The sequence below is a fragment of the Meriones unguiculatus genome, chromosome 3 (assembly GCF_030254825.1).
Source record: "Meriones unguiculatus strain TT.TT164.6M chromosome 3, Bangor_MerUng_6.1, whole genome shotgun sequence".
Lineage (NCBI taxonomy): Eukaryota > Metazoa > Chordata > Mammalia > Rodentia > Muridae > Meriones > Meriones unguiculatus.
Genome location: NC_083351.1, coordinates 97,122,079 through 97,147,457, shown reverse-complemented (window position 1 = coordinate 97,147,457; position 25,379 = coordinate 97,122,079). Strand labels below are relative to the sequence as shown.

At 42.1% G+C, this 25,379-nt stretch overlaps 1 protein-coding gene across 1 annotated transcript in view; it reads left to right on the top strand.

The window, feature by feature from the left end:
- The window catches only part of LOC110539780 (zinc finger protein 58-like), a 35,755-nt gene that overhangs the window by 7,406 nt on the left and 2,970 nt on the right, over positions 1-25,379 (top strand). Inside the window, 2 exon segments of the mRNA XM_060378795.1 lie at positions 18,955-19,081; positions 19,516-19,611. Coding sequence (XP_060234778.1) covers positions 18,955-19,081; positions 19,516-19,611 — 223 coding nt within the window.

Here is a 25,379-nt window from a genome sequence, read left to right as displayed (position 1 = left end):
AAATGAATCCATTAAGAAGCCATGCACATGTGAAGAATGGTGAGTGCTTTGGCATGGAGTCAACGCTTTCTACCATCATTAAAGTTCATTCTGCAGAGAAACTGTCCAAATGTGAAGGAAATGACAGGCTTTTAGTGTCTCTTCATATCTTAAGTAACAATGATCTTCATCCTGAACCTCAATGCTATCATGTAAAGGATGTGGTGAAGATTTCAGTTATCCATCAGTCCTGGATCAACATCAGGAATTCACTCCTGAGTGAAACCCTACTCCTTTGCAGAAAAGGACCAGGGCCTAGCTATTTCTTATGTCTATATAAGCATCAAATAGTTTATTCTAATAAGAAGCCTATGAAAGCAATCAATGTGGCACGTTCTTTCCATGTTCTTCACACTGTACTTATCTGCAGAAACTTCATACTACAGAGACTCTACACATACAATTATTGTCCCTAAGCCTTGAACAATACTTCAGTCTTCAGTAACACCAAAACATTTATATAGGTGAGAAATCCTGAAGGTGCAAATGTCCTCCTTAGCTTCAGCTATCAACTTCACATTATCTGAATTTGTGAATTCCTGGATCAGCGTGCCTTAGGACATGTATGGGGGTCATTTTCTTGATTGTTAAGTCATGTAGGAGCATCCATCCAGGACAAGCAGAACTCTCTTGAAGAGGTGTTCTTGGGTTACATAAGAATCATTGGTGAGCAGGAAGAGGCTGAGGAATATGTCAGCAAGCATGGTCTCTGCTTCATTTCCTGCCCTAGCTTCCCCGGAAGAGAAACAGAGACCCTTATGTTGAAAATAAAATATTTCTTCCCTGAAGTTGTTTTTGGCCATGCCATTTATGACTCCAACAAATCAGTGTAGGAAAACAAAGAACATGGGAGGCATGTCCTTCCTCTTCATACCTCTGTTGCTGTCAGACTTTCTACTAGAGACAATGTCACAAAGCCTCTAGATGTGTTCATCCTCTACTGGACACCAGGATTTTTATATTGCAGAAAAGAATACGACAAAGAATTTATGTTTCCTTATTTAACACCAAAAATTTCATACTGTAGATGAACTTTGTAAAAGCAAAGACAGTAGCTACATGTTGAACAATTGTTCCAAACTCAGTGTGAAAAATTTAGATATGAATGAAACTAAGACATTCAGTTACTAAGAGAATTTGTGTGTTCTATTCTTTACACTATAACATCAGAAAAAAATTTCTTTTTTCTTTTTTTTTTTTTTTTTTTTTAGGAAATCCTACAAATTAAACAGCGTGACAAAGCCTTAACTAAGTTCATGCCTTAGGGCCCAGTATGAGTTCATATTGTAGAGAAACCTACATACAATGAGTCTGGTAGGATCCTTTTCTAGTATACACACCTCATAACAGCAAATAAAGCAACGCTAATATCAATAGTGTAACAATATCTTTTCTTAGAACTTACATAGTAATGGATTTTATGGGAGTGTAGTACACACATACTAATAATACAGAGTGTGGATAAACAACATGAGGCATTGCTTACAAATAATATGATGTATTTGATGTGACTGAAAGAAGTCATTACATCAGAATCTTGTAGAATGCTCAAGTCTGAAGATAGCAATCTGTTATATAACCAAATCAATACATGACCAAGGATATTGGAGATGCAGGAGTATGAGGCAAGGACAGGGTCTGCTGAAGAAATGGGCTGACATAGTACAAAGAAAATTAGTCCTGCCAGCAGAGCCAGGCATGACTTCCTAAGCCATTTGGAGTCAACCGCATTTCATCAGAGATACCACCCCACCCCCTGCATGCCAAAGTGGAGCTGCGTGATTGGGAGTTTCTCATGCTGGAGTTTTGGTTTTGGTCTGATCGTTCTTTGTTCTCTGATTATTCTGTTTTGGAATGGACATGTTTATATTGTATGTTGGAATGTGTAGCTAAGTTTTTATTTTAGAGGAGGTCAGAATGAAGAGATTGCCCTGAGTCTTGGATAAAGCGTAGATTATGGTTTTTTCAACTCATGAAATTGCTAAATCAATTATGCACTTTGACAGCTGGACTCTAGTTGACGTAGGGGATGAATATAAGACTTGGTACTGGGAAGGAACATTATGATTAAAGTGATATAGCTGGGGCTAATATACATGTCTCAGTGGGTTAAATGTACTTTGCAACAATCCTGATGACTGGAAAAGTTCCCCAGTACCCACACAATAGAGAAGGAAGAAACCAACTCCTGAAAGTGGCCTTTTGACCTGCATGCATGGGTCCACACTGACAGACATATGTACGTGCACACATAATAAACTTAAAACATGTTTTTAAGGAGTGTTTGAGTTCTGGTAACAAGGGGTGGAGAAATGATCAGTTGACAATAGATTAAATCTAGAATCCCAGATAACCTTCAGGGCATTCCTTTAAAGGGTTTATCTTGATTAGTTTAATTCATATCAGAAGTCCTGTTGATAGTGGGTGGACAGGTAGATCCCATTTGTTGGTTGGGATCCTTGATTGTAAAAGGAGAGAGTCAATGGAGAGCAACCTGTACTCATCTACCTTCTGCTGCTTCCTGACTAGGGAGACAACATGAGCAGCTGCTTCAAGTTTGTGCTGTCTTAATTTTCTCACCATGGTAGACGGTAACTTTCAACAACAAGCAATATTAAACGCTTTTCCTATAAGTTGCCCGTGTCTGGTATTTTATAATTTTTAGGACCAGTGCAGGAATGTGGAGGTTACACTCGAGTTCACAAATCACACCACGAGATCGGTTCCACGTGGGAGGTTTATTAGGGGAAGCGGGGAGAGAGAGAAAGGAAGAGAGAGAAAGGAAGAGAGCGGAAGAGGAAGAGAGGAAAAAAGAGAGAGGGGAGGGCTCCAGTTCTCTTATAGGGTGACCTAGGGCATGCTCGGGTAGTTCCAGGTGGTCAGCAGGTGGTCTCGGTGTCTTCACAAATGCCTGATAACTGGTCTAACTGGGGCTGCCTGTAGAAGTGCCTACTTACTGATCCTAACATTCCTCCCTTTTTCTATAATTAAAAATAGGGAGCTTGGGCTGCCTTTTATAAGGTAAGTTAAAGTATATAAATTTAGGCTCATTGGAAGCAGCGCTTGGTTGTCATGCAAGAGGTTGAGAGAGAGAAGAGTTATAGCAACAAATGGTCAGGTTGCAAGGTTAAGAATAAGAGAAGTCTCTGCCCTGGAAAACTCAGGGTAGAGGGTTTAGGGTAGAGGGTTGTCAACAGAGAGAGTTGCCAGCCATGCAAGGCAGCAGGTAGGGGATGGGGAAAGCTGGGAGAACCTGGAGCTGCTTGTCCTGGTCCTGAAGCACACCACTTCAGCCTTTTGTTAACAAGTGAATAACGGGTGTAGATTCTCTTCTGGCTACTCCCTGCTGACACTGGGGGCACTGTAGGGAGGTCAAAAGGCTGAAATGTTGGCCAAGTCCAGGAAGAATAGGCTGCTTTGATGCTTTTCCAGGTCTGTGAGAACACCCATGGCTGGGAGGGAAGGTGCAGGTCCAGGTTGTTGGAAGTCTGTGAGGTCAGAGCTGAACACCTGCAGCTTGTTGGAAGTCTGTGAGGTCAGAGTTGAACACCTGTAGCTGCTTTGGCGATGTTGTGGCTGTAGGAAACATCTGTGTCTGGCAGGACACTGAAACACATATATAGGCAAAAGATAAAGTTGAGTATAGAGAAAATCCTGTAGGTATACATTGAAAGGTTTGGATCGATGAGGCTTGTACATGCAAACCTCTGTCTACCTGGATGGGACTTTATTTACCCAATCACTGGCAATATTTAAAGAAGGCTTTGTTTTTGATCTGTCATTGAGGTGAGGTTTGGTTACAGAAGCGTCTAAACTTAGAGGCCCTGGTGCCAGCTGGCACTAGGTGTAGAAACCTGAAATTCTCCAGCCTGTCTGGAGGGACGGGTGTCTGGGCGTCTCCCATTGGGGGCAGAGAAGTAGAGGAACCGTGTGGGAGAGAGGACCTTCCCATGAGTGAGCGAGCGGGTGCGCAAGCGAGGGGGAGGAAGGAACCTGTAGAGGGGGTGTACCGCCCAAGGGAGAGTGTGGCCCTAAAGTGAAAGTTAGCATAGAGGGTCAAACCTAGACAATTAAGGCTACGGCTGAGGGGGGGTCCTTCCATCTCAAAAGATAGTAGGAAGTTGCCAGAGCTCTGTGGTCAAGCTTCCCCTACCAAGAGAGGTGTGTATGCTGAGAAAATGGAGTGAACTCACCAATCTAGCCAGTGGTTGCATGTAGTAAATAGCAGTTTGGTAGCCAGGAAAGGAAGTCCCAAAACCAGGGAAAGGGGAGGAGTCCCACCTTTTGAGATAGGCAATAAGTGCAGTACTTATCTGGAGTCTAGTTGTCCTGAGAGGTAGATTTAGGTGGACTTTCTGCAGCTTACAAGAATTACTTTTAAGTTTTAAGAAGGAGATAAAACTTTAGACATGCTAGTATCACAATTGTACTGTGTATTGAGAAGAAAGCAGTAGACATACATATGTGTTAACAGCATAAGTACTTTTTAAGGTGAGCTCTGAAAAGGCAAAAGCCTTTTATGAAATAAAAGGGAAACTCACTTGATTTTAACTTTAGTATAAGCATAGACATTATGGAGGCTTACATCTTGAGCTTAGGACCATAATAGTGGCATAGTGGTATAGTGGAATGTTTTTGTATCAGAGTCAGATTAATAAATTAGAGTTCTACTGATAAAGGTCAAAACTCTGAACAGTCAATACAACAGTTGCAAAACAACAGAAAGAAATATTAAGTCTTTTTACCTATTTAAGATGCCTTAAATCACCTTAGACCTTGTAACCTTTAGAATTTGCATTTACCAACCTTAAAACATTTTTTAGAACCTATAATTGCATTACCAACCTTAGGACACATTTTTAGACTCTTAAACATGTATGACTTACGTTTACCAACCTTAAGGCACTTTTTAAGACTCTCGAGCCATCTCCTTCCTTGTGGACACCAGAGCCACTTACTCAGTCCTAACGGAGTACTGGGGTCCCACTTTTCCTTGTAGTTCCTCTATTGTCGGGGTAGGGGGACAGCCTTGCCAGCCCTGCCGGACTCCACCACTTAATTGTATCTTTAGGGGAGTCCCCTTGTCTCATTCCTTTTTAGTAATGCCAGCCTGTCCAGTTCCCCTAATGGGAAGGGACCTTTTAGCCAAAGTAGGGGCCTCTATTTCCTTCACTCCGCCCATCCGCCTGACCCCAAGCTCGCCAGCGCCCTCTCTCCTCCTCCTCCTCCTCCTAGCCACCTTGCCCACCAGTTCTGACACGCCACTTCCCTTACCAGCCTCTCAAGTGGACCCCCAAGTCTGGGATGTCCAAAACCCCTCTGTGGCTAGTCACCATTCCCCTGTAACCATTCGGCTATGAGACCCCACCCAGTATATTGCTCAGGCTCAATACCCTCTTCCTCTTAAGAGCCTTAAGGAACCTAAGCCTATTATCTCTGATCTTCTAAGAAAAAAAACTCCTCCGCCCTACCTCTTCCCCTTTTAATACCCCCATCCTGGCAGTAAAAAAGCCCAATGGAACCTTTCGCCTAGTTCAGGATCTCCACCTACTAAACTCTTCGGTCATTCCTCTCCACCCTGTGGTAGCTAACCCGTATACCCTCCTTTCCACTATCCCCTCAGGTACTTCCCATTTCTCAGTTCTAGATCTCAAGGATGCATTTTTCTCTATTCCCTTAGATGCCCAATCACAAAATATCTTTGCCTTTACCTGGACTGACCCTGACACCCTGGTTTCTACTCAGCTCACCTGGACTGTTTTACCCCAGGGGTTCTGGGACAGTCCACACCTTTTTGGCCAGGCCCTAGCCTCTGATCTACTCTCCTTATCTCTCCCTAAGTCTAAACTTATACAATATGTAGATGACCTTCTCCTTTGTAGCCCCTCCCTAGAAGTTAGCCAAAGTAACACTTCTGCTCTTCTAAATCTCCTATCCAGCAAGGGCTATGGGGTCTCACCCTCCAAGGTCCAGCTTTCCACTTCTGAGGTCACCTGCCTGGGACTAACAATAAATCCAACTCACAAGGGTATTACCCTAGATAGGAAAGAACTAATATGGTCGCTGGCAGTTCCCTCTAATAAAGAGGAAATCTTATCGTTTCTGGGAATGGCCAGTTTCTTACGGTCCTGGGTCCCCTCCTTTTCCCTCCTTGCTCGCCCCTTGTATGAGGCAGCCTTAGGCCCTTTACATGAACCCCTTCTAAAACCTGTTACTAAGCCCTTTCGGAGGCTCCACCAGGCTCTTCTTGAGGCCCCAGCCTTACATCTTCCAGACCTAACCCGTCCCTTCTCCCTTTATGTAACAGAAAAAGAGGGATATGCCCTTGGGGCCCTGGGCTACCAACTGGGACCCTCTTTTGCACCTGTAGCCTATCTATCAAAAAAATTAGACCTGACAATCCAGGGATGGGCACCCTGAATTCGTGCCCTGGCGGCTGCAGAGCTCCTTATTAGAGAGTCAAAAAAACTAACTTTTGGGTCACCTATTACTGTCTTCTCTTCTCACAATCTGTCTCACCTTTTAACATACAAAGGCTTACAAACTTTACCTCCTTCCAGGGTCCTTTCCCTCCAGGTGGCGCTAATAGAAGACTCTACCCTCACTTTCCAACTGTGCCTACCCCTTAATATTTCAAACCTCCTTCCCCGACCTAACTCTGACTGTTCCCCATCTCACTCTTGCAGTGAAACTTTAGAGGAACTATTGCCCCACCCCTCACACATACAGGAGGGCACATTGCCTCAGGCTGTCTATACCTGGTATACAGATGGCAGCTCCTTTGTACGTGAGGGAGCTCGAAAAGCAGGTTATGCCATAGTGTTGGATACTGAGGTAGTTGAGGCACAAGCCCTCCCTGCCTATACCACTAATCAACAGGCCGAATTAATAGCTCTTACCCGAGCTTTTCAGTTAGCCCAGGGACAATCCCTCAACATTTATACAGACTCTAAATATGCTTTTCATATTCTCTCCCATGCTGCCATCTGGAGGGGGGGGTGTTGCTCACAGCAAAGGGAAGATCGGTAACCAATGTAGGCCAAATTATGGCCATGCTGGAAGCCTCCCACCTTCCCACAGCCATTGGAGTAGTCCACTGCCGGTCCCACCAGATGGACGATTTCATAGTTTCCAAAGGAAATGGCCGGGCTGATGAGGCAGCTAAGGCTGCAGCTCTAAAAGGCCTAGACTCCTCCCTCCCACCACAAGACATCCTCACACTACAACCCACATCTCCCCCGCCCTCTCCTGACACCCGTCAGATCCCATCCTATCTACACCAGCTCTTCCATCCTAACAGCCGAGCTTTGTCTAACTTTGTTAGAGCTCACCTGCAGCCTACCTCTGAGGACTTACGCTTCCTAAAAACCATTACTGCCTCTTGTAAGATCTGCCAGACCTCAGATCCTAACTAGGGATATCATAGCCGCCCTTTCCCTACCCACCAGGCTAGGGGCTCCCTCCCTGGGACTGACTGGCAACTTGATTTTACCCATATGCCAGCAGTCAAACGTGTCCAATATCTCCTGGTTTTGGTGGACGCATTCTCGGGATGGGTGGAGGCTTTTCCCCACCACTAACAAGAGAGCTCAGACAGTTTCTGATCTCCTTCTCCGTGAGATTATCCCACACTTTGGAATTCCTACTTCCCTTCAGTCAGATAATGGCCCTGAGTTCACTTCTCAGATTTTCCAGACCTTATCTAAAGCCCTTAACATTCCTTGGTATTTTCATGTCCCGTACCATCCTCAGTCCTCAGGAAAGATAGAGCGAACTAATCGATCCCTAAAAAGCATTCTCGTTAAACTATCACAAGAGCTCCACCTTGATGGGGTAAAACTCCTCCCCCTGGCTCTTTTCAGGCTGAGAGCTCTCCCCAAAACACCCCTGTCTATTTCACCTTTTGAACTCATGTACGGGAGACCGGTCCTAACTCCTGGTCTTTCAGCTAAATCCTCTCCTCTCCCTGACCACCTGCTTACTCCCTTACTTTGTCATCTCCGTTCCCTTCTATGGATCTTTACTGACCACTGTTTACCACGGCCATACACTAACCCCTGTCCATCTCCTATTAACATTGGGGACCAGGTCCTTCTTTCCCCTCCAAACCAAAGTTCCCCAACCCTTTCTCCTAAATGGCCCTTTCAAGGTGATTCTTGTGACTCCCACAGCTGCTAAACTTGAGGGTTTCCCTCACTGGATTCATCTATCCCACCTTAAGCCTTTCACCCCCTCTCCTCAAGATAATGCCCCTTCCTACATATCAACCCCAACAGGGCCTTGCTCCCTCAAGCTCCAAAAGATGCCAAGATCAACCACCCTGTCTCCAGTTCCAGAAGAATGAGGCCTCACCACAGGAGCGGTGTTCGACTCCACTGGATTGGATATGTATCTTTCCTCCTCTCCCTCTTGCCTATTTCTGCTAAAGGTAATCCCTCCGTATGGAGATTTGAGGTTCAAGAAACCATCATTAATAATAAAAAATCTCTCCAAATAGGGTCAACAAACTGCTCTACAGGAGGCTGTCGGGAGCCAATTGAGATAGCCATCACCCCCACTTCTATCTCTCCCACTTTATTTGATAGAATTTTTGTTTGCTTTCTCTTTGATCAAACAAAGGATTATTGCAAAAAATGGCCAGACACGTATGGAGGCTGCCCATACTGGTCTTGCCAAATCCACACACCAGCACAAAAAACACTTCTTAACCTGTATAAAAAAAAAACCCTCTACTTATACATCCAAGACCCATGGGATGACAGATGGGAAAGAGGCGTTGTTGGAAAACTCTACCACCACTACACACCTGGTCTCCTGATAAGTACTATCCGTATCCAAAGAAAATATGTTCCAATTACCCAAAATCAGGGAATGGGAGAAGTAGAAGAGATAATTAGACACTCCTCTAAGATTATTACCTCTCTAACATCCCCTCTTATGAATGACACAAACCTGTCATTTAATCTCCTACTCCAGACTCTGACCTCAGCCTACAAGCTCCTTAATGTGACCCAACCGGGCCATTTTGAAGCTTGCTGGCTGTGTGTACCACAGAGGACCAAGTCAGAGGTACCGCTGACAGCCTCTGCAGTGACTCTGTCAAACAACCTTACCTCATCATTTACTAACTGCCCTGACTCTACGGTTGCCACAACCCCCTACCTTTCTCATATCACCCTCTTTGGCATGGCAAGCTGTTTCAAGGCATCTGGGACACACTCTGTAGGACTACTAAATTCTTTAGACTGTAATAAAACTGTAATCCTTGAGACCTCATCTCAACCCCAATGCCCTACCGGAAATAATATTTCAATTCTTTGTGATACTCTGGTCTACCATCGTCTGCCTGCTTGTTGGTCAGGAGTTTGCGCTCTGGTACTTCTCTTCCCTGAGCTGGGGGTAATAAGTGACAGAGAGCTCCTACCAATCCCGGTTGTGGACTCAAAATCTGCCCGGCAGGAAAAGAGGGCAATTCAAATCCTACCCCTGCTGGCAGCTTTAGGGACGGGAACAGCAGGATTAGCTACCTCACTAACTCTGTATTATCAGCTTTCTTCCCAGTTCATCCAGGACCTTCAAAGGGTGGCTCAGACAATACTAACCCTGCAAGGACAGACTGACTTGCTGGCAGCCGTAGTACTTCAAAACCGATTCGGATTGGATCTCCTCACAGCTGAAGAAGGTGGCCTCTGCCTCTTCCTCCAGGAGGAATGCTGTTTTTATGTCAACCAGTCGGGTATAGTAAAGGACAAAATCCAACAACAGATTTACAAAAACAAAAGGAAGAGCTGGAGGCATCTAGCTCTTGGGCCTTTCAGAATCCCATATGGAAATGGATTCTGCCCCTTATCTCACCTCTCTTGCTAGTTTTTCTGCTTTTGATTTTTGCACCCTGCTTAATTAACTTCCTCTCTACATTTTTCCAACAACAAATGCAAAAAATCTCTAACCAAACCATTAATCAGTTACTCTTACAGGATTATCAACCTCTGCCCACAGAGCCAGATGACTATGACTCCAATGGTGTGGACCAGCTGTATCCCGAGATGGACAACGCCCCTAACCAGCAGGAAGTAGCTTGAAGAGCAAAAGTTGTCCCTATGCCCTTCCCCCACCATCACTCCTTCCTGACTCCTCGCTTTTTAATAAAACAAAAAGGGAGGAATGTTGGGATCAGTAAGCAGGCACTTCTACAGGCAGCCCCGGGACCTGACAGACCAGCTATCAAGCATTTGAAAAGACACCCAGACCACCTGTTGACCACCTGGAACCACCTGCGCATGCCCTGAGTCACCCTATAAAGAGAACAGGAGCCCCCCTTCTCTGCCTCGTCTCTCTGCGACCGCTTTCCCCCCTTTCCCTAATAAACCTCCCACGTGGAACCGATCTCGTGGTGTGATTTGTGAACCCGCGTGTAACCTTCACATTCGCACGTTTCCTAACAATAATAGCTACAGGAAGTGTTACTTAGACTACATGCCAAGTAAAAGTATCACTTTGACATTAACACATATGCATCAGTATCTTCTACCTGTTTCCCCTTTTATTCTCAGGCTACTCCCTTCTGATTACCCCTTTCCCTTTAAAAATGTTACCTTGCTTCTTATACTTGTAACAACACCACACAGTCACCAAGATGTAGCATCAGTGTAGGTATAAGGTTATTGTGTAACTCAAATGCTGATGCCTGCACACGCCCCCCATCATATCTGGTTGCAGTCTTTGTTCTGAGAAGCTTGCTCAATGTTGTGTAAACACTCTTCCCCAATTGTCCCCTGATATGCCAACAAAGCAGCTTATACCCAATTGTTGAGCAGAATAGGGCTGGACTTCCTGCCAGCCAGGGGAGGAGGAGTTGAGGAAGAAGGTCCAGGAGACATTAAGAAATAGGACCTAGAGCAAGAAAACCACAAAGTAGAAGTATGTCTGTGACATATGCTGGGAGGAAGCCAGATTAGTTTAGAGAGTTCAGAATAGGGTAGTAACTGCACAGGTATTGTGCTGTGAAGCTTGTTAAAATAATATAGTAGAGTCTCAACTATTTGTGCGATAGCCAGGTTAAGAGTGAAATTGAGAAACACAGTTTTATAAAAATAACCTTAGCACATCAGTAGAGCCTATGTGCAAATGAATGTCCTTTTTCCTTTTTCAGTTAAAATTTGATGCCTTATGTGGTTTGAATGTATGTGCATTGTGTTTGTGCTGTTAGTTACTGTGATGACTCACTCATTGGTTGTCACCATGGCCTGCCTTGGAATCAGCTGAATCCTAAGCTTCTGAGCACCCTTAAAAAGGGATTTTCTTATTCATATTGTATTGAAAAGAAAGACTATCCTAAAGCTAGTCCATACCTTTTAGTTGGATAAAAGTATACTGAAGAAAGAAATTTTGCTTTCTCACTGCTTGCCCTAAGTCTCCATCCACTTGCAATCTTTTTTAAATCCAACATCTTCTGGATTCCAACATAGACTATAAAACCAGCAACTCTTTAAGTATACGGAATTCTTCAGCACCAGATTGGAACTGCAGAGACATCCAGCCTCCTGTACTGAGTAAACGAAAAGGTTCATTCAATTTCATAGTGAAACCAGTACTACTGGAATACCTAGACTACAACCGTAAGGCAGTTTAATAAATTCTCCTTACTACTTAACTTCCCACTGTCCTATTCCCTTAGAGATCCCTAAAACCATTGTTATTTTGATACTTTTTGCATTCACAATATTAAATTAATGTCTGTCATCTAGTTTGAATATTTTGTGTGCGCAGGATGAGAGACATAGCTTTAGTTTCATTCATCTTCAGGAGCATATCTAGTTTTAACAATGGTATTTGTTGAAAAGGCTGTCAGTTCCAGTACCTAGATTTTATACTTTTGTCAAAATTAACATGTCCATTGCGTTAGCATTTATCCTTGGGTCTTACTTTACATTGCATTGTCTATATGTTTGTTTTTAATTAATCTCATTCAGTCCTTCTCATTATAGCTCTGTAGTAGGGTTTGATATCAGCTAAAAAGATATACCTGACTGTCTTTTCTCTTATCATTGCTTTTTTTATCTCTGTTCTTTTATGTTCTGTTTTTTTTTTCCTAGTTCTATGGTGACTAATATTATGGAAAGTCAGAAACAAGTGTGTGGCTACTGAACAGTGTAGTTAGGAGTAACGGATTAAACAATGTATAAAGTGCACAAAAGAATTAAGATTTCAAGCAAGATGTCCAAGGATAGTCAAAATTGCTGGTCATGCAAGCCTTAAGACATGGTTTTGAACAACAGAATCCATGTAAATGTGTAAGATGAGTGGCGGGCTGGAGAAGTGGCTAAGCAAACACAAGTATAGTCAGATCCAGATGGACCTTACTCTTTGAGTACCAACCTCAGTTTGCTCAGAGACTCCTACAGATTTCTGTCTATTAGGGTCATGTGAAAGCCAAGTCCAAAGTGAGATACAGTAACTAAGATAAAAAGCATTTCTGAGACTCACTACCAGGAAACTATTACTGATGTATATGGTTTTCAAGCTCAGTTGCCAGAGGGCATGACTATTGAAATGAGAATCATCTAGGAGACAAACTTTCTGGTAATATCTGTCAGGAGACTTCTATGGTAGATTAATAGGCAAGACCTCTCTAAATGTGTATGGCTTCATTTTATGGGAATAGTTCCATGAACCTATAAACAGTGCCTTATAGAAGCGTTCACTGTTCCCTTCATCATGACAGTACATGCAATTTTTTTCTGAAGTGAAATGTCCCAACCTAGAGGCGGCCTCATTCACCCTCAAGAAGTACATCAGAAATAGGTACTGAAGTAGTGGAACTTCAGTAGAATCAGACCAGCAGATAAACATGGAGACTATCTAGACATTTACACTGTCCCTCCTTACAGTCTGTATGGATCACTGTACGGAACAGTGCAGGTGATAGCTAAGTTTCATTGGAGCCCTACCATGTACCCATGTCAGAATTGAGACTGTCTACTGATAAACCCTGCTTGAAAGGGAAACAGCTAACCTAAAACAAGACCTATCCCTCCTTCATATCACAGAGATGGTGTTTGGGGCTGCCCAATTCTTTGTAGTCTAGACCATTTTATAGGGGCCTCAGAAGCCAGGTATGTGATGCTATAGCATTTGAGTGTTCCCCCTGCATTTATGTCTTACTTTGTTCCATTATTTCTTTTCTAGATTGCTTTTCCCCTTCGGAAGTGTTGGGCATAGATGAAATTTAGTCCAGCAACATGAGTGCTCTGGCAAGGGATCACATCCAAATACCTAGGTCTGTGTGATCAATCTAGAATGCGGACAGGCCACACAGCTTTATCCCTCTGGCTAGAATACAGACACGACCTTAGTATGCATCTTTAAGATAAAATTAGTTTGTAGAAGAAAGTATCCATGCAGTCAGAGTCAGGATATGCCCAAGTCTCACAAGAACAACACAGTAAAGAGAAGCGATTTAAGAGTAGTGCAGGGAGAGAGAGAGGCAGCTCTGTTCAGTTAGTTGGGAGTCAGTACAGTGAGTGTAGTGCAGTCGAGTTGAGTTCATTTGTGAGTTAATGCAGTCAGTGTAGGTCAGCAAAGGCAGCTGAAGCCAGAGAAGAAGGAGCCAGAAGATTAAAACACATTTTCATAGTTAGTTTGAGTCCAAGCAGAACAATTAGTGAGAATCAAAGAGAAGCCAGCTTCAATCAGTCACCTTGGAGAGGAGTTTGAGCCAGAACAGCTGAATTGAACCAGCCAGCCAGAGTTCAGAGAGAACTAAAAAGGGGAGATTATTCAGCAGTGAGCCTCTGAGATGACAATACATCTGGCAAATAAAACTTACATTTACAGTTGGAACTATTAAAGTCTATGGGGACATTTAGAGATGGACTAAATGATATACCTAAGTAAAAGATGAAAGCAAAATTGGATGATATAAGGGTAGAAGATTATGGCTTAAAATGAGTATTAGGTTCCTGAATTCCAAGAAGCTCATTTCGTATTTCTGTGAATATATTTCTGATATCTTTGTACTCGAGGAAGAATCAAGACTGTGCACATTTTATCTTGGGAGAGGGACAGCAGTGGTAAGCATGAGCTCGGAGAAGACCTGATGGTTAATACTTGCCTGAATTGTGAAAACCTAGGGAAAATGTTGCTGAGTTCTGGTAAAATCTCACAAAAACTACTTTTTTTTTTACATAGATTAATGGATGAAAATATGGACAAAGGACTTACAGACAGAAAGATCCTGCAATGGATTCTGGGAGATCTTTGCCAGTAATATCAGAGTGCTGGACTTTAACTTTGTTCAACCTCCAACTCATATGGACGACAATGTTCACATGAAAACTGTTTTTCCTGCTGTTTTGTCTGATCTTTGTATGGATCCTAGTTGAATTTTAGAAGAGCCATCGCACCTGGCATTTGCTCCAGAGTGATGGCTCTTAGGGCTTGTGGTAATCTCCTGTGAATAACCGAAGATTGTTTTCTTAGATTCATGGAATTGTTGTTCCTTGGGAATTTCAGAACAGTAACATGACCTCAGTTATAAAACAATCCTGGCAAATCCAACATTCTTATAATGCTTGTGACTGCTTAGGTAATGGTTTCCTAAGACAACTCCTAGATCAGATATAAGGTTGTGGTATGTGGGAATTGACTTGCTTAAAAGCCATTTGTGTAACAATCAATAAAAGACCTTCTGCAAAGCTCCTAGGCAGTCAAACCATAAGAAGCTGATTCATCTAACACTTTTTTCTAAAGCTTATCATTGCAGTGTCTCTCTTTCTCAGACCATCTTGCTAACTCACAACACTGACAAGGGCTCACACAGAGTGTCAACACAGGAGAACGAGGCTTCCTTATGTATGTGCAGTACTGGGTATTAAGCCAAAGCTGCCACTATTCTAGGCGAGCGCTTTTCCCCTAAGGAAGCTCTCTCTGTTTTTCTACCTTGGATTTTGAAACAGAGTCTCAATAGCTTCCCCCACCAGCTTTGGTTTCAGGGTTCTTCTGCCATAAGCTCCAGAGCAACTGGAAGCATAAGCAAGAACATCAAAAGGGGTTTCAAATCATTTTAAAAGATAACTGTTTTAAAAAGATAACCCTCATCCCCACATTAGGTTACTGCTTCCCTTATTTCTGAGTATGACTGGACCAACCTGATTTTTCCCTCCCTCTTTGTTTCAGAGACAAAGTCTCACTTATGACTCTGACTCTCCTGTCTCTTCCTCCCAAGTGACTAAAGGATCATTCCAGAACACCTAGCAAGTTCATTTTTGTTCAAGCTTTACTAACATTTTATAATAAGTAGACTGAAGACTAAAATCACAACGTAATGATGAGAGACATCTTGTAAACCTAATAATTGTGTAAAGGCTGGATTCACAACCATCTTTTATTAAGAATCTGGACTGTTTGTTTGTTTGTGTTTTAAGACAGGGTTTCTCTGTGTAGTCCCATCTGTCCCTGGAGCTCAGTATGTAAACCAGCCTGTCCTGGAAATCACAGAAGTGCCTGCATCTGCTTCTCTGAGTGCTTGGATTAAAGGAGAATATCACCACCACTGCAGGCTGTGAATCCTGAATTTTAAAATCAGTCTGACAACCTGCTTCTGCTCTCCATCCTCTGTGACAGCTAAGGAAAACTTCATTTTGTGCTAGGCACCCACTAAACTCCTAAAAGATTATCTCCCAGCCACTTTCCCTCCTCCCCAAAATTGTAAACATCTTGTGAAATGATTAATGCTTGCTCTGGTTTCTGTAAACTAACTTATTGCCACCTAACTGGGAGAGAGGCAGCTCCTCAAAGAGATGTAAATTCCACGGAAATGAAGTAAATGTGACCTTTGCCTTTTAACTGCCTCCTCCTCCTCTAATCTGGGTCACGGGAATTGAGGGAAGCCGCATCTTACATAAAAATTCTCATTTGTATGTAAGCGGCTCATTACAACTGGATATAGTTCGTGGTCTCCATGTTTCCAAACTACTGAAATTAATAGGGAAAACCAGGACCTGTAGAAATTGCACTCCCTGGCCGCGCACAGACTTGTGGGAAATGTAGTCACCGTGACGTCACAAGTCAGTAGCGTTTGGCTCTTGGTAACCATGGGCGCATCTTCCCCAAAGTTGGATCTGGTCCTGTTTGGCTCAGCAGATGGATCTCGGACATGGAGGTTGTTCCAGGGTTCAGTGCAGCCTGAGGGACTGCGCGGGGGGGCGGAGGACCGGAGGGAACAGGCGGGGGTGGAATGGAGGCAGGAAGGAGCTGACCTGTAGAAGCTTTGCTGCAGCCAGGGGACATCAGGATTCTGGTCACTGCTGGGGAGAAGGCGCTGTGTTAGAATGTATCTGTCTGCCTTGTCTGCCTGAATCAAGGTGTGCTTCTGGGACAGAGAAGCTGGCTCGGTACTTCAAGAATGGAAAAGTTCAATTGTTGAATAACATTAATATCCTGGAGAAACATGGTAGCATTGCGGTTTACGTTTTCAAGATGAAAAAAGTACACTGCCTTGTCCATCAAAACTGATTTCTTTCTCTTCACAGATGCTCAGCAGCATGCTCACTTAGGATGCACACACCTATCTGTATTCATGTCCTTTACAGTAAACAGACCTGTAGAAAAAACACACACATCAGCCTACTCTGTGGCCTGTCTGTCACCTCTGCATTTGTGAGGGGGAAACAGGACCCTCTTGTGCTTCCCTGCTTCATAGCAAGTTCCAGGCAGCCTAGGCTACCTGTGTCTGTGTCAGAAAACACTTGAATATAGTTTGTAGATTTGCTAAATACTTTCAGTGGTACATTGCAGGTTCTTACAGCCAGCACCATGACAGAAATCCATGCAATCAACACTTGGTGATTTAAGAGAATTGTGCTTAAGTTCTTTTGACTCAGTCAACATGTAATTTGTACTTTTCTCACTCACATACTTTAGTTAAGGACATTAAAATTTGAAGATTAGATACTTGTTTGCATTTAGAATGTGAGGCCCGATTCTTTTCTTTGAATATTCTTTCCTATTTGCAGGGAACGTATGTTCTCTGTGGCTAGTAGTCTGAGCCAGTTCCTATCATGAGCTGATGATACCTTTATCAGGTTTTCACTGAATGTTTCCATTTGGCTCCTTTTCCGTTGAATCTGAGATTCCCATGATTTCCCATTTCACTCTGAGCTTCTCGTTGACTGATGCAGCTGTCTGTGGTTCACATTCGTGGCTCTTTCTCTGTTTCTTGGATGCCATCCCAGTCCTTGTTCCACTGTGTTGAATGTGTCTTTACACTCAGTCAGAACAGACCTCCAGCTCTGCATGTGGATAGTGACAAGCATGTCCTCCACTGTGGTTGGCCTGTGGTGATAGTATATGCAAACAGTAAGCCCAGCTTCTAAGGTGGGTTCCCTTCCTCTTCCCCAGGGTGGACTCCAGGCTCCATGGTGTCCAGATATTTCTTCCAAAGTCTTTTCCTTGTGTGCTACTGTTTGTGTGCGTGATGATGTGAGCGAAGACGTTCTACTCATTTCTGCCGGCTCACGGAGGAGCAGTGCTGTGTGAGGTTGCTCTTGGAAAACTCTGGAGGGAAGGTGGCTGGATCAGACATTCAGCTCCTGGAGAGGACGTGTCATAACTCAGAGGTCATGGAGAGCAGATGCCCAATTTATTTGGACAGATTTGAAAAGGAGTCAAATACATAAGCAAGAAGTAAACTTGAGAGGTGCAGGTTTTCCTTACTTTCTGGTTTTTGAGTTACAGGTTTGTGTCAGTGGGTCAGTCAGTAGTTATTTTCAAACGCAGTGGTGTATTTTGGGTCAACAATGTATGTGTGGTTGCCTGGCTAACTCTCAGCAGGGCAGACCTTGTTCTCTTCTTTGCCCTTGTTACATAAAATATGTGAGATAGATGAGAGTGTGAGTCCCAACGGTTTACTGGGTACACTCCACCCACCATTTCATTACGGCAAGTCAGGAGCAATATACTGACACTAAAATCCACAGATACATCTAGACCCCTAACAGTCCGAGCAAAGCATGTTGTATTTACCTTGAAAGGAATATTTGAATTAAACATTCCGTGTTGCCAGCAAAACTTGGCATATAATCTTACGTGTCCTCTTCAGGGTCAGTTCCACACACTGAGTCAGGACAGCCATCTGTGATTACCTACGGCAAAAATCAGTGATTGCTGTGTGCCACACTCATGAGAGTCATGAGTGGGACAAAGACCTGAGAGGTGTTACTCAGGGAAGTGTGGAGTGTGTTTTCAAAGTGGTATGTTCTGTAATTGATAGACAGGCCAGGTCTGAATGGAGGGCCACTAGTGTTTGGAGCCTGAACAGCAAGACAGCGCTGTCTTTGCGTGTAGCCTTGAACTTCCCCACAATCTCCAGGTGGTCAGGTTTGTGTGAATCATGTAAAGAAGATGTCCGGGGGACACTGAGAGGGGATGTAAGAATTGTTATGAGTTCTGCTCTGTCAGTCTGTGGTTGAAGGCTTGTCTCTAGGACCAGTCTTCACTCAAGGAGAGATCAGTCAGGCTCCAAAGATCAAGCTGGTAGTTAGTCTGAGTTTGCAGCAAGTTTTGATGAGTCTCAGTTTGTCCCTCTCAGGCTGTACATTGTTTGCATTTCTTGTTCATTGAAAATGACCATTTCCATTCTCAACTTCCTCTGAACTGTTTGCTCTAATTATGTCAGCTAAAATCCAACTAAATGAGACTGTGGTAGCAGGCCTTCTACCCTCCCCTCACATGAACCCCACAGTGAGGTGAGTGGACTGAGACAGCAGGCACTTCCCCATAGGGAACAGTGGTGGCCTGTGCTGGGCAGCATTAGGGAGTGATCCTGGCAGTCAGTTCTCCATTGTATCTGCTCCAGTTCTCTCAGGAACAATGTTCCCACCTTCCCTCTGCTCTGGGTTCTTGCTGTTCTCCAAGCTGAGCAGATCCAATGGAGAACTGACCATTGATTTCTCTCCAGAAGAGAGGGAATGCCTGGTTCCTGCTCAGTGGAATTTGTACAGGGATGTGATGTTGGAGAATTACAGCAACCTTGTGTTCCTGGGTGAGGATTGCATCTATAGTGAATTGTTATTTCACCACCAACATGTACTTTCCTCCTTTTGTACAGTATCTCATTGAGCTTTGCATGTGAGTTGTATATCCTTCATTTTATGGAATCTACCAAGATTGCTGTATGACTAAGAGACATGTGTTGCTTTTCTCTTTTTGTGTTTAACTTGTCTGTTGAAGTATGTTTCCTTCACTCTACTGGGAATCTTAGAAAATAAATGAAAATATTTCACAATTTGATTTTTAATGTTTTCCCTTTTAAACGTAAGTGCCTCTGCAGTATTCTAATACACCTATCAGAAAACATTTAAAGAATTAATTTTTATGATTTTTTATTCCATTATCTCTCTTTAATAAGCACTGTACTAGACAGTACAAGCCAGTTCCCTGTACTCAAACACTACTGTTCCTCTTTCCCACAAACAGGTCTTGCTGTGTCTAAGCCATACTTGGTAACATTTCTGGAGCAAAACCAAGGGCCTTCGCGTGTGGAAAGACGAGCAGCAGCCACCATGCCTCCAGGTGTGTAGGAATAAGGGGGCAGAGGACAGATGAGAAGTGCAAGTATACAGCAGAAAGCCAGGCTTTACCGTGCACATTGAGACACTATGCTGCTGGTTTTGTTTTTGTTTTTGTTTTTGTTTCCAGACAGGGTTACTCTGTGCATTCTTGGCTGTCTTAGAACTCACTCTGTAGACCAGGCTGGTCTTGAACTCACAGATCTACCTGCCTCTGCCTTTTGAGTGTTGGGACTGGCAGATGGAAATTACTTTTAAGGGATTGCCTTCAACGTCTTCTGTTATTCTGAAAAGGCAGCTTTCAGGCATTTATGATTTTTAAGTGTCTAAGCTTTGTTCTTCCCCTCTGGTGAGCTCTGCTTATATTTAATGAGCATGAAAAGTTCCTCATTTTGTTAAGTGTACATTATAAAGTAAGATAAAGGAGAATGCCACCCAGTACTGTCATACTAAGTCATTTATTTGCTGGCTGTGAAGAGCAGGCTCACCCAGAAAGAACTCTCTACCTGAAGTGAGGCATTGGCCCTGGGCTTTTTGGGGGGATTGGAGGGTAGGGCGTTGGGAGACTTTCAATGACCGCTTCTATTTTTATTTCCTTAGGTGTTATAGGTCTATTTAAATTCTCTATGTGATCTTGCCTGCAACAAGTGGTCCCTATCAAGAAAAGTGATTTCTTTTAGATTTTCCAATTTTGTGAAGTACAGGTTTTTGAAGTGTGATCTAATGATATTTTGGAATTTCTTGGTGTCGTTATATCCCCCCTTTTTCTGATTTTGTTAATTTTTGGATATTCTGTCTCTTTTGGTTTGGATAAGGGTTTATCTATCTTGTTGATTTTTCTCAAAGAGCCAATTCTTTGTTTCATTTATTCTTTGTGTCATTCCTTTGTTTCTACTTTATTGATTTCAGCCTCCAGTTTTATTATTTCCTGCTGTCTGCTTCTCTTGGGTGAGGTTGCTTCTAGAGCTTTCAGGTGTGCTCTTAAGTTGCTAGTATGAGATTTCTCTTCAATTTCTTTATATAGGCCCTTACTGCTATGAACCTTCATGTTCTTAGCACTGCTTTCATGAGTCCAATCAGTTTGGTGATGTTGGGCATTCATTTTATTACTCTCTAGAAAGTCCTTAATTTCAGTTTTTGTGAGTTTGTAGGCTTTCTGTTGTTATTGAAATCCAGCTCTAATCCATGGTAGTCTGATACAAGAAGCATTTCAATTTTTGTGTATCTGTTGAGACTTGCTTCATGACTGATTCTATGGTCAGGTTTGGAAAAGGTTTTGTGAAACATTGAGCGGGTATATTCTTTTGGGTTTAGGTAACATTCTTTAGGTACATGTGGTTTATATCATCTGTTAGCTCCATTATTTATCTGTTTAGTTTTTGTCTAGATGACATGCCCATTGGTGAGAATGGGGTATTTAAATCTGCCAGTATTAATGTGTGATGGTTGATGTGTGATTTAAGTTTTAGTAATGTTTCTTTTACAAATGTCATTGTCCTTGCATTTGGGACATAGACATTAAGAATTGGGATGTCATCTTGGTGGATTTTTCCCTTCTATGAGTATAAAGTGTCCTTCGTATCTCTTTTGATTGATTTTGATTGTATGTCTATTTTGTAAGATATTTGAATAGCTACACTATCTTGCTTCTTGGGTCCAAGGAAATCTTTTTCCAACTCTTTACTCTGACTTAATGTCTATCTTTGATGTGATCTTAATGTCTATCTTTGAGGTGTTGTTTTTGTATGCCGTAGAAGGATGGATCCTGTTTTTTATCCTTTTTGCTAGCCTGTGTCTCTTTATTGAGCAATTGAGGTTATTGGTATTGAGAGATATTAGTGACCAGTGATTGTAAATTCCTGTTTTTTTAGGTGGGGGTGCTGTTGCTTGTGGTGGTGCTGATCGGTGTGTGTGTGTTTGTGATGCTTCCCTTCTTTTGTTTTTGCTGGTGTGAGATACTTTGTGTGTTTTCATGCATGTATTTAACCTATTTGGGTTGGAGTTTTTCTTCTAGTATGTTCTGTAGGACTGGATTTGTAGATAGATATTGCTTAAACTTGTCTTTGTCATGAAATATCTTGTTTTCTCCATCTCAGGTGTTTGAACGTTTTGCTGGGTATAGTAGTCTGGGCTGGCATGTGTGGACTCTTAGAGTCTATAAGATATCTGTCCACGGCCTTTTGGCTTTTAGAGTCTCCACTGAGAAGTCAAGTGTAATTTTAACAGGTCTGCCTTTATTTTTTATTTGGCCTTTTTCCATCATAGCTTTTAATATTATTTGTTCTGTATGTTTAATGTTTTGCTTATTATGTGGCAGGTATACTTTCTTTTCTGCTCCAATCTATCTGGTGTACTATGAGCTTCTTGTGCCTTTAAAGGAATCTCCTTCTTTAAATTAGGAAAGTATTTCTATGATGTTGTTACAAATATTGTCTGGGCCTTTGAGCTGAGATTCTTCTTTCATTCCTATCATTCCTAGGTTTGGTCTTTTCATAGTGACCCTGATTTTCTGTATGTTTTGTGTCAGGAATTCTTTACATTTTACATTTTCTTTGACCACTGTATGAATTTCTTCTATCATGTCTTCTGCACCTGAGAGTCTCTCTTGTATTCTGCTGGCAATGCTTGCGTTTGTAGTTCCTGATTGCTTGCCTAGATTTTTTCATCCAGGATTCCCTCAGTTTGTATTTTCTTTATTTCTTTTCCCTATTCAGGTCTTGTACAGTTTCATTCATTTCCTTCACCTGTTTGTTTGGTTTTTCTTCTTGGCTTTTAAAGGGAATTTTATTAATTTACTCCAATTGTTTGTGTTTTCATGCATTTCTTCAGGGGTTTTATTCATCTCCTCTTCAAGGACCTTTATCATCTTTAGATAGTTGGTTTTAAGGTCTTTTTCAGCGGTGTCGGGATATTCATGATTTGTTGTAGTAGGATAGCTGGGCTCTGGTGGTGACAAATTGTCTTGGCTGTTATTTTGTTCTTACACTGGCCTCTTGGGGTAAGTTTAGATATAGGTACTGAATTCTGAGTTTATATTAGTTGCATGGGTGTTTTTCCTGTGGTTTCTATTTCCTCTTTGATCTTCTTGGCTGAGTGGCCTGTGTTTATAGTGACCAGGGAGTTCACTGGTTCACTATGGTATTACCACTGGGATTTTGGCAGCGAGGGTGGTCACTTGGGTTCTGGGTACTAGTATTGCCTCTACCTGGGGTTATGGTTGCTGTTAGAGCAGGGGGCTTCTGCCAAAGTTATGGGCTGGGATACAGTGACAGGGGAGGGGCAGATTGTTGGGGGAAAGCTGTGCCAGGTGTGAGGAGTGTTGGTGATCTGCCTTATGTTGGGTTCTGGGTACCAGCATGGCCTCTCCTGAAGCAGGGGGATGTTGCAGCGTTGTGAGTCCTAGAATTTAAATTTAAAAATAAAATAAATGAATAAATAAAATTTAAAAATCATAAAATTTTAAAATATTATAACTTTTAAATGTGATATTCCAAGTTGTATTAAAGCTAGTAAAAAGTTTTTGTAGAGTCCAGTCACGGGCAGCCTTTGTGACTAACCCTATAGGAAGCACTATGCCTATATTTAGCATGAGTCCAAAAAGAAGACTAAGGTCTCCTGTTGATACTTCATACTTCCTTCACCCGTGTATAGGACCATTGGCCTCTGGGTTTATTCAGGGAGCCTTCAGTACAAAGGAACAGCAATGGGGTCTCGATTGCTTGAGACATTTAAGATGTGGGTGTAGAGTCTAGGATCCATCTGAGTTTGAGAGAGTCCACTTGCCTGTCTTGAGAGACATGAACAGTAATTCATCTTCCCTGCAGTAAGGAGTAGGAGTTCCTGGTCTGGTTTACAGGCCAGAGGAGACAGGAGCAGGAGAGACTGACAAATCCTATTCTCTCTGCTTGTGCTGAGTTAGCAGAGTAAGTCTGTGTCCCATCAGAGGTTAACTGTGCTAATCTGTCCTGGGTGTATAGTGTCATGCAAGTATACTGTAGATTTAACCCTTTTTACTCAAGCATTCAATTTCAATAAACCGATTTTTTTAAGTACACCTGATTTTCAATATTATTCAATATTGAGCAAACTTTAAGTTGAACTTATATTTGCTTGAGATATACCTGCCTCATGCTTAACTTTGATGACATGTACAGAGAACTGTATAATGCTCACGTATAAATTTGTCTCTTCTTCTAATTTGTCTCTGTAAATGAATTACATTTGTATTTAGCTTGAATTTTTTTGTGCACATTAAAGATAGGCATTATTTATAATGTGAGTCATCATTAACTATTACACATTAATTACCTTTGTTGTAACAGCTTATAATAAATCTGTGACTCCCATAAAATGATGATTTAAGAAATGAAAGTAATTTATTAAAATTTTCAGCCTCGGGGTCTGGAGAGATGGCTTAGAGGTTAAGAACACTGGCTGTTTCTTCCAAAGGTCCTGAGTTCAATTCCCATTAACCACATGGTAGCTAATAACCATCTATAGTAAGATCTGGTGTGCAGGAAAACTGTTGTATATAATAAATAAATCTTTAAAAATATTTTAACCTCAAAAATTCACTCTCATGATGCTTTATAGTAATATCTTTTGACCTATGATTTGACCCTTTAATACAGTTCCTCATATTCTGCTGACCCTAGCCAGACTTGTTTTCATTGCTACTTCATAACTGTAATTCTACCTGTGAAAGGTTCCTTCAACCACAAAGAGGTCGTGCCCCACAAGTTGAGAACCATTGCCTTATAGCGTACTTTGTAAAATCTAAATCAATCCTACAGATTTTCTTTAGTAAGTAGCTTGTTTTATCATAAAGAATAAAATTAGAGGAAAAAATAATAAGGTTGACTTTCTAAAGACACACCTGTAATAATAAAAAGATGCACAATTAATTATCTCCACAGTTCTTGTCATGACTCAGTGTTTGCAGATGGCTACAGTTTAACAGTATTAGGAAAGACGTAAGTGACTAGATAAACATCTTAATTCCTTTTTTTTAACGAAGAAGAGAACTTTATGACTTTAGGAATAATTACCTTACACCAGAGGCAGGGCGGTTGCAGTTCCATCGATTCAAGCAATTTGATTTAGCGGATCTTCCAAAGCTTCAGGTGATAGTGCGTGAGAACACCTTCTCAGCAGGGTTGGTTAGCTGGGCCAGCAGGTAGATTCACTCAGGCAAAATGGAGTCACAGTGGGCCCTTCAGTAAAATGTTGCACTGTTTCTCTACCTCAGAGAATTGCATGCATTTCTAAAGACCACGGTGTCAAACCAGTGTAAGGTAGATCTTCACATATAAGTTCTTCCTTCCAAGCTAAGTCAGTAACATTCTTTCCTAACACATTTACAAAGCACTTTCGTGTAATGAAAGTCATCTCGTGAAAGTGCTTTATGAATTATGAAAATATCTTCTCAAATTGTCTACCTCATACTCAGTAATAAGGATTGAAGTGCTGCCTTTCATCGATATCTATTCAAAGACTGAAACTGCTCCCAGCTACGAGAATGTACTTAATAGCTCATCAATGAGCTTCCAGAAGTTTCTTTACTCTGCAACTTGATTTCTATGTTGTTATGTTCTGTGAATGGATAAAACACATCGATGAAACACATCTGGACAGTGCAAGAAAAAATGTTTACTTCTGTGAATTCCTATTTCATGGGTAAACAACAGTCTCTCATTTTCATGCCTTGTTCATTGTCTCTTTCGATTGAGTGCTCCATGGTGTTTAATGAATAAATCTTAGAAATACTTAATC